Raw genomic sequence first — 9,586 nt, 5'->3', positions numbered from 1 at the left:
ATATATCCTCCCCACCACTCCTCCTTTTTTCTACCCACTTTGTGAGAAAGTCCAATATGCCACAGGGTGATGGAGGCACTTAAGATCAAATGTAAACTTTATCGTTGATATCTAATTTCATACATATTCGTGGTAATCCGGTGGACTACAAAGCATTATCTTAATTAACTTTTGGTGTAAATGCCTCTCCATTATCAAGACTCCCACTGGGCTTCCCAGCGGCAGCTCACAAAAACCCAGTGATTAGAGCACACACAAAATTAGCAAGGGATCTCAAAGGATCAGTGGTTCTCAGAGGTAATTACTTCATTTGTAAAATGTGACCATCCAACCCATGTCCGCTTTATGAGCCAAAAAAAAAGAGAATATCGTATCTGTTGGTGAACATTTAAGCCAAACAGCTATAAACTCAATTATGAGAAAATCATTTCCCATCATGCATGTAGTTGATGCAGGCAAAGAGTAATTGGATTGCCCGGTTGCCTTGATACCTTGACACCAGTATAAATTGGACATAATTCATTACCAGCAGGCATTGTTCTAAGTGGTCAGCACTGATTGGTTCTGGTCAGGCCTAGCTCATCTAAAACAAACCCAAAGATGCCACCAGATATTTCATTAGTTCCTTTTTAATTGAAAGAGCACAAATTAGTGAAATTAGTTGCTGTTGTCTTGTAGCCATCGATGATGTAGTTGCCTATTCATGTCCAGGCACTGCTGATCTTAAACTTTAAAAATAGCATTAGAAATCTTTGTCTTATCTTTTGTTCAGTGTGGAGATGAGTGATCAAAAGATACCAACTTTGTCTTGTGTTTTCTGAACTATTAGGAACACTTACGCATTACTAAAATAGGTTTTTCAGTACATATTAGATAAATTATTTCCACACGATGACCAAGTACATGTTTGGAAAAAAGTACTGCAAAGCATTCTGTGATTCAAAAGTTAAACTAATTTGTATACACAATCTTACAAAAGCAAGTGAACTAATCTCTGTGCAGGCTATTTGTTTTAGATTGACATGTCAACACAAAAGACTGATTGAGAAACATATTTTGAAAATTACAGCTCTTCTAAACAAACCTGTGATGATGTTCAGACAATGTCATTTTAGGAAACTCCTGATGTCTCAAGTTCCAGCTACTACTGTACCTACCTTCTGATTATGTTCTGTACCACCACTAAAGCTTGAAACACTGAGATATGAGTCAAAATACAAGATTATCATGGCAGGAAACTGAAGAGGCTTGTTATTGTGACTCAAATGGAATAAACAATCAAAGAGTATTATAAGATAAAGGAGCAGGCTGTTTTGGTTATGGGTCTTTATTGGCCTCCATGAACCATGTTTAAACAATGACAATAGCAAAAAGAAAAGAAAATTTAAACAAAAAAAACTTTAGGGCTCGTGTCCACTGGCACCTCTTCTACCCGTAGCAGATTCAACTGTTGCCCATGTGTACCTCCCACTGTAACTAAACAACTGTAGAGTTCCCATTTTTTACTGCTTGGTTGCTGACTGAACTACTGCTACATCACATATACGCATTGGCTTCATCCAAGATGAATTGTTTAGAAAAATGCCAACCTGCATTGGTCTGAAAACAAGTTGGTTGAGAGATGCTGTTGCATGATCTGGTTCAAGAGGGGCGTCTACAGTGGCTAATAATGTAAAATCACCAGAAAAATTAGGCAGCACCATTTGTGCAGATCCTCTGTAGACACATAGCCCAACAAGTGTGTATAACAAGGCTGAGTGACGACATATAGAACAACTGAATCATCCAGTTCAAAGGCATCAAGATCTGTCTCAAAACCTTTCTCGTCAGACTTATGTTCATATGAAACTGTTTTGCAATAGAAAAATAAGCGTTTGGATGAAATGCAATGTTCCTGTGTAGCATCATGTCGAATATTGAAAAAGTCAACGTTGTTTTTTGTTTTTGTTTTAAGATTATTTTTTGGCCTTTAATCGACAGGACAGCTTGAAGACAGGAAAGGGGAGAGAGAGGGGAGACGACATGCAGCAAAGGGCCGTGGCTCAGATTCAAACCCACGGTCGCTGCCAAGGACTCAGCCTACATGGGGCTGACACTCTACTGGGTGAGCTAGAGGTCGCCCCCCAAAGTCAACGTCGTTGGTATGAACTGAACACATTAACCTTACCGCAAAACCCTTACTTACTTGGCCTATATTTGACCATCACATTTCTACCCGCATTGGCTAAAAATTGCTATTACAAATTGGTTACATATGAACATAATTCTGTAGGAGACGGATCCATTTCCCTGTATGCCAGCGAAACAGCCTGTCAACCAGAGGAATGTGGACAAAAATAAATAAAATGTGCTCTTGTTTCTGCACTTGACAATTCTTTGTTGAATGTCATTGGTAAAACTGAATTAGCATGAGTTAACACAAAACTCGCTCTAGTTGCAACAAACTATCCTGGCCATTGTGTGTAACTTCTAACAGCTGCAAAGATGGAAAATCTGTCTCTGGGGAACTGTACTAAAGTTCAGCAGTAGTTCAATAAGCATGCAGTAAATTGTGGTCCTTCCACAATGGCTCCATACAGAAGATTTGTCTTTCTCTGGTATCAAATAAAAGCTGAAATGCCCCAAAAATAACCAAAAAAATATTCTTATATTTTTTTCAGTTGACATCCATACAGTTTTAAAATTGTACAACATGTAGAATTGGTGTCACAGGCTGTAAAATATGTTTCAACTCACAGTTCTAGCCAAGAGTCAAAATGTTTTTCATTGAAAGCATTGCTACACTTACCGGACTGATCCTTTCAATCACAGCAGTCTACGTTAGAGTAAGCGAGATACAGTAACGTGTATGAGTCCTGAACATAAAGTATAAAGTCGCCATCATCAGTCAAAATATCTATTGCTTTGGTGGAGGGCTGTGCAGCCCATTTAGTTCCCCCATTTGAAGTCAGCTCAGGTCTCTTATCTGTGGCTATCCATGCACTCTGTCCTTTGAATCCTGAATTCATTCTGTGTCAGACCTGACAAGTGACCAATGTGATTTTATGTGCATTTTTATTATGTATCTTGTTCAACAAATGATTGAAAACAGAGATGTTTATATCAGTGGTAGTCCAGATTCAGCTTTTGTTTTCTTTTTGACTAGCCCAACATCTTAACGTTTGGTTTGGCTTTCTTTCTGAAATGGATGTCTTGGACTCATCAACCTCAAGCACTTTTGAGTGTGATGCACGGTAGACTACCTCAATTTTTACATCTCATTAAGGAGGTAAACGTATTCCTACCCTGTACAAAGACAATAACTCATTCAATACTTTAAACAAAGACAGGAACATCTTTAGAAAAAGAACCAATAAGATCACGTTCACATTGTGGTGATAGATAGTATTGTGTACCATATTTGCACTGTAAAATGTACAAAATATCACCGTGTTGTTGGCTAGTGACCTGCAGTCTTATTCACAAGCACTTTGAAGCATGTTTATTTATCTACAACATACAGTGTACTCTGAAACAGTAACACATTTATAAATAAATATTGCAATCTTAACAATCTTACAGTTCCTTTTTTATTGTCAGTTCGTCACGACTCGTCACCTGAGCTTAACGAAGGTGAGGCAACCTCTGCCTGTTCAGTCTCTTTCCTTTCACTGTGTTCTCTTATGTGCTATTCACCAGCAGGTCTATTCTTTTCAATCTTTGCCCTTTCTTTCTGTCCTCACCCTCTCGAATGTTAATTTAAATAAATAGATCTCTAGGAGAAAAAATAATCATATATCCGTAGAATCTTAATACATCTTTGAAATAAAAAGCTACAATTAATAGCCTTCCAAATGAGGAAAAAAATGTAACAAGGAAAAACATAATAACACGTTCTATTTATCAAAAAGGACAAACAAAAGGAAAATAATATGCATAACTATGTTAAACAAACAAACATGTTTCATGAACCCATATCTATTCGAGTGTCACTCCATTTTTATTTGTATTGTGATTTCATTCTATATATCCTGTTAGCTCCATGTATAACACTGCAGGTACTCTGGTCCGTCTTGTTGCCTACATGGTTTGTTTTAAATAATCCTCATTATAAAGTGTTCGGCCAGGCTTTGCAAAGCCCGAGCAGCCTTGCAGCCTTCTTTTCATATAAGTCACCTCAGTCAGTCCCATTTTAGTTTACAGACAGTATTTCACTGTGTACGTCAGTTCACAAAGTCCCTACTGCTGTCCAATCACAGACAAGGAGAGGGGCCAGGGGATTATGCGATTGGTTCTGAATACGGGGAGAATTCCGCTTCTGCCATTGGCTGGAGGGTTTCACGAGACAGGAAATAAGCCTCAAATATGGCTAATGTCCTTTCCTGTCTGCAATTGTGCAAGTTTAAATGCCTCTGTCTTGGATCCAAGGGAGAAACAGTCTTTTGTGTATACTTTTTTCAACTCTTGACACATTCTGTTGTTTGAGGAAAGAGCAAGATCGCCAGAATTCAGTGCTGAATGGCAGCTCCCACTGGTGCCTGAATTCATAGTTGAGTACTTGGAATATATATATATATATATATATATATATATATATATATATATATATATATATATATATATATATATTTTTACATGTTACATTTCACTTATGAGCAATGCCAAAAGCAAATGGGTCAAGTGATATAACAAAAACAAACAGACTGTATCTTTGATGTACACCTATTCTTCAGTAATCATAATCATTATATAACCATTCAGTAGACTTGGCTGGTAAATATTAAAACTAGATCTATCAATAATCAATCAACAGCCACAGCCAATAATGGCAATACACCATATGAATAAAAAATACTTCAGAAATTATGTTCTTGCCATCCTTGTTTAAATGTATAGTGGCTTGATAGTGTTTGTCCAATAACATACCCTGAATTTACTGTATAGCACAATGGTTTACTGGTATTCTGAAAATAAACATTCATTACCAATAGTGACTTTATTATTGGTTTTTACAGTAATATCTTCACAATAAATAATATAAAACAAACTCATATGTTATTTATTGTTTGCTACCATTGATTTCAGTGTGAGCTAGTGGTTACAGTATGCTTTCCATCACCTAAGGGGAGCTAAATGAAAGCATCCCCTACACTGTCTGGTTATCTTCTAAACTCTTCGCTACACTTTATATTCCCTTTACTGTTCTTATATTCCTCCTGTTCTCCCTCCCTTCATCCATTGCAAAGGCATTACAGGTGAATAGTACTCATTGTCCATTCTCCCCCTCCTGCATTCATCCTCTGCACCTCCATTTTTCAGTCTCTTTCCCATTAGTCACAGATTGTCTTGTAGCCTCTCCATGTACGTTCTGATTTCAGACTGACCCAGGTCCATATCCTGGCACACCCACTTGATGTCATCTTCGCTCCCATTGGTCACCAGGACTGAAGAGTTGGCGTATGGTCCACCCCCACTCAAATTATCATTGGGCACAACAGTGGCAAAAGACGTGAACTGGACCCTCTTGCGTTTGGCGGCTGCAACTGCAGCTGCAGCTGTGGATCCGGGGGAATTATTCAGATGCTCCACTTGGCCAGTGCCATTTTTGCCACCAGTAGTGATTGCTGAAAGGCACTGATGCGGTTCTGGAACCGATCTGGGCAAAGTTTGTCTGTGGGTGATACCCCGGTGTCCACCTGTGCCACCACCACTACTAATGGTGCCCATGCCTGTGCCCACGCCCATCACCAAGGTGTTACCAGCCCCGTTCAGCAGGTAATTGTTCTCCTCGTATCCTCCGTCATTCCGGTCAATGATGGTGGTGCACTCATCAGGCAGCCCGCCCTGGCATTGGTCAGAGTGGTCAGCTAAAAGGTCGGCCTCGTTGCCAAGCCACACCCAGTCATGGGCGTGGTTCATGTTGCCTCCTGCTTCCAGCACGGGAACCTGCTTGTGACGGTATCTGTAGATGAAGGACGATAATTAGTCTATGACTCAAGTACTATTTTGAACAAGTGCAATTTCAGGCTGTGCTGATTTTTTTCATATTGAAAAGGGCCATCCCTTTATATAGACAGTAGAAACACACAGAGTTAAAGACAAGCATGGGTGAACCAAATTTTGCCAATGAACACATTGTCTGTCAATGCCGTGTGCTTTGTGTCCTGGCCTTTCAGGTTCATATGGTGGTCCACACAGAGACTTCTCAACTGTGGTGTTAATGGATGGAGGCCTTAGGATTTAACCTACCCACACACTTTTATTGCTGAGTTTCCGTAAAATAAAAAAATGGAGTCCTCAATTATCACAATGTTTTACCTGAAAGCAAAGCTGACACAGTTGATAAGGAAGACCAGTATTGCCAGACAGAATACACCCAAAAGGGCATACATTCCAATCTCCAGGTCCGACAGTCCTCTAGTAGTCCGAGTCAGCTCACTATCCCCAGTGCCTGGTACCTCCACTTGTGCTGGGTAGCTACTGTAGTCCCCTGCTTGGCTGGGGCCTCCGCCCCGGCTGCTGCTGCTGCCTCCACTGGCAGCTTTACCACCTGAAGCACGATGGGTTACTGTGCTCTTGGTTGTCATGCTAACCTGATTAATGGAAATAACACATAGGTAGTTAAACAAATATTAACACAAAAAAACGGAATTCCTAGTTTCTTTATTCATACTCATGTTAACTGCTGCGTTAGGGTTAGTTTACGACCTTTTACATTAGTGGTGTTTTGTTGATGGTGTTTGGTGTTTTGTTATTGGTGTTTTTTTTAATACACAAATTTGGGATGGATAGTTTAACATCGTAGAAAGAGGGACTAATTTTGATTTGAGCAAAATCACTGTACTTTATGATCAAATATAGTGGAGTAAAAAGTGAAGTATTTCCATCTGTACTAGTTATATTTGAGATTTAAATACCTGTCAGTGTCTTGCCATTCTATCCAATTGAGCTACATAAGAATACAGTCAAACTCTCCAGTAAGGTTGTAGCGAATATTTTCTTTTACTGATTGCAGTGACAATAAATTGAAAAAAAAACTCTTTAGCCATCCATCGTTCCCCCCCACCTTTCTCATGGCTCCCTCCTCTCGATCCACTGCTGCACTGTTGGACTTCCACTCCCCTCCATCCTTTGTTTGGTGCTCCGTGGTGCTGTTGTCCATCCCTCCTCTGTCGTCCTGTCCACCTCTTCCCACCGCACCTCTTTCTTCACTCTTTGCTCCAAACTTCACTATCACATTGCCAACTCCAGATGCCAGCACACTCTTCCTTTTGGATTTCTGGCAGGTCTCAGAGATGACCATCTCTACACGAACCAGTGCTCCCTGTCCATCGCCCTCTGCCACTATAATAGGCCAATGCTGCTCCTAAATAGAGACAATGTGAAGTTAAACAGACACAGCACTATGGACATTAAACTGTCTGACCAATTTGCAAAATCTGCAAAGTGTTTCCTCTTAATAGAAAATAGGGACAATGTGAGGGTACACAGACACAGTACTTTGGACACCATACTGTCACTTTTGCAAAAGTGTTTCCTGAAAATATTTATCAGTAAAATGTCCATGTTTTTTGTTTCTGTAATATTTGACACAGCCTTAAACCATTGGCAAGATAAAGAAAACTTGAAAATGGCTAGTACCTGATTGGTTATGGAGATGACACTCTCATCCAATGATACAGCTGAGAGGAGGAAGTCCTTGGGATCATAGACATCAAGTGGTGTCACTGAACCATCACTGTACTGGATCCACGCACTGATTGCTGCTTCCTGAAAGTGAATGAGAAAAAATTGTCATGAGATACATAGAGACCATCTTGCAATGAGGAGGGAGGGGAGCGCCCCTGCTTGGATCACATCCACCTTCAAACTCGGACAGACTATGCTATCAAGATGACAAAACTAGGCTGCAGACAGACATATAAACACCTCTGTGGTAGTTCCCGCTACAGTAAGTGTCTCCCAGACCACATTTTGCCATGCTGACACACACACACACACACACACACACACACACACACACACACACACACACACACACACACACACACATACAGTACACTCACAAGGTGAAAACAATACTAGCATCGCTGTCACGGCTGGTAATAACTAAATGGGTATTAACAGTGTTTTCAACATGAACACAGCACTTTCAATCTTCCTTTATTGGGCAATGATGAGCTAAACCTGTTTTCTAGAAGTTATGAGGTAAAGATGCAATGGCTGTTTTACCATGCTCAAGTCCCAGGATTCCTTGATCCTCAAGGTATCTCAGTTCTGACTAGTGCTCCACTGAACGTTTAACCCATTGTGAAGACCCAATGTACTCACAGGAGGCAGGGAAAGCTTGAAGAAAGGTTCATTTTAACATGGATTTCAACATCACGGCAGGTGTTTCTGATCCAATTAACATCTCTCTCTGGACATGTTCCAATGCATTGTAACCCATTCTCATCACACGATATCACACGTTATTCAAACCTACGCAGACTTCTCTGCAACTTCCAATCACCACATTACCATAACATAACTAATTATATCAGAACTTTATAATGTGTCATTCCAACATAAATATTTTACCAAATATAAAAATATATGTGCAAAAAAAAGTGAAAAAGATATTGGTGTTGGGCCTATTAACTTGACAGTGTGACATGTTTTTTTGAATGATTCAGCTGTTTGAGTCTCCAACACAATGGAAATAAATAGCATATTGTTAGTCTTGGAGCAGCACAAAGAGAGACGTGTACATTACCATCCATCCCTCCACACAAACACACACAAACACTTTTCTTCTGATTTTCGTGTATCTTTCTCCAGCCTCCACCTTCACCATTACAATGAGGACAAATACTTGTTAGATGGAAACATTTTTAGTTATTTTGTCAACAGTGGTCTTTCAACAGCAACTATTCCATAAATAAAAATAGAGTTCAGCAGAGAATGTATTTTCTCTGCTTTTCTTTAAGTAATCCTGCCTCACTAATTTCCCTTGATAAAACCCTTTGCTTTCTTTAATCAGAACACATAAAGGATTGTGTAGGTATAACCTCACTACAAAAGTAATTAAGCTCCAATGCGAGGAACAGCACTTTATCACTTTTCCTCCCTTTATTTTCACATGAAATTGTAATTTTTCCTTGCCTCCTTCATTCCCTTATTTACCCCCCCCCCCCCCTTTCCCACAGGTCTTCTGTTTTTTATTTTTTTACACCCTGTTTTCTTCTCCTCTACTTTCCCTCTCCATAGTCGCTTCAAATTTCCACAGAAGATATTGAATGATGTAGATACAAACAGACAGATAGAAAAAAAAAAAAAAGTTTGATTCAAATGAAATATATCTTTATTTTGATCGTAATGGGCTGCTTCTCGTCCAATTAGCCCTTGGATATACTGTAAATTGTAATGTGTGGTATGGTTTGATAAAGAACGAAAAAGAGAAGGGAGGTGTAGAGGGTGTGAGGGATAATAGCTTGAGATAGTGTGATGAAATAACCTTTGGCAATGTGATTAGACAGTCAAGAAAATCTTGTAACATGGTAGCCATGCAATATAATGTGCATGCGGGTGTAGGTGAGCATGTTTGTTTTTCAGGTGTGTGTGCTTG

General features: G+C 39.6%; 1 protein-coding gene across 1 annotated transcript in view; it reads right to left on the bottom strand.

Moving 5' to 3' along the window:
• Window positions 1-4,645: 4,645 nt before the first annotated feature.
• Window positions 4,646-9,586, bottom strand: part of LOC144518504 (transmembrane protein 132C) — a 123,510-nt gene continuing 118,569 nt past the window's right edge. The window contains exons 10-13 of the mRNA XM_078251232.1: window positions 7,621-7,749; window positions 7,046-7,345; window positions 6,298-6,572; window positions 4,646-5,941 (exon numbers count right to left, since the gene is read on the bottom strand). Coding sequence (XP_078107358.1) covers window positions 5,314-5,941; window positions 6,298-6,572; window positions 7,046-7,345; window positions 7,621-7,749 — 1,332 coding nt within the window. The 3' untranslated portion in view covers window positions 4,646-5,313. The remainder of the gene's footprint in view (window positions 5,942-6,297; window positions 6,573-7,045; window positions 7,346-7,620; window positions 7,750-9,586) is intronic.

Source organism: Sander vitreus, chromosome 5, assembly GCF_031162955.1.
Source record: "Sander vitreus isolate 19-12246 chromosome 5, sanVit1, whole genome shotgun sequence".
Classification (NCBI taxonomy): domain Eukaryota; kingdom Metazoa; phylum Chordata; class Actinopteri; order Perciformes; family Percidae; genus Sander; species Sander vitreus.
Note: the sequence above shows the minus strand (reverse complement) of the source record. Positions and strands in the feature narration are given on the sequence as shown.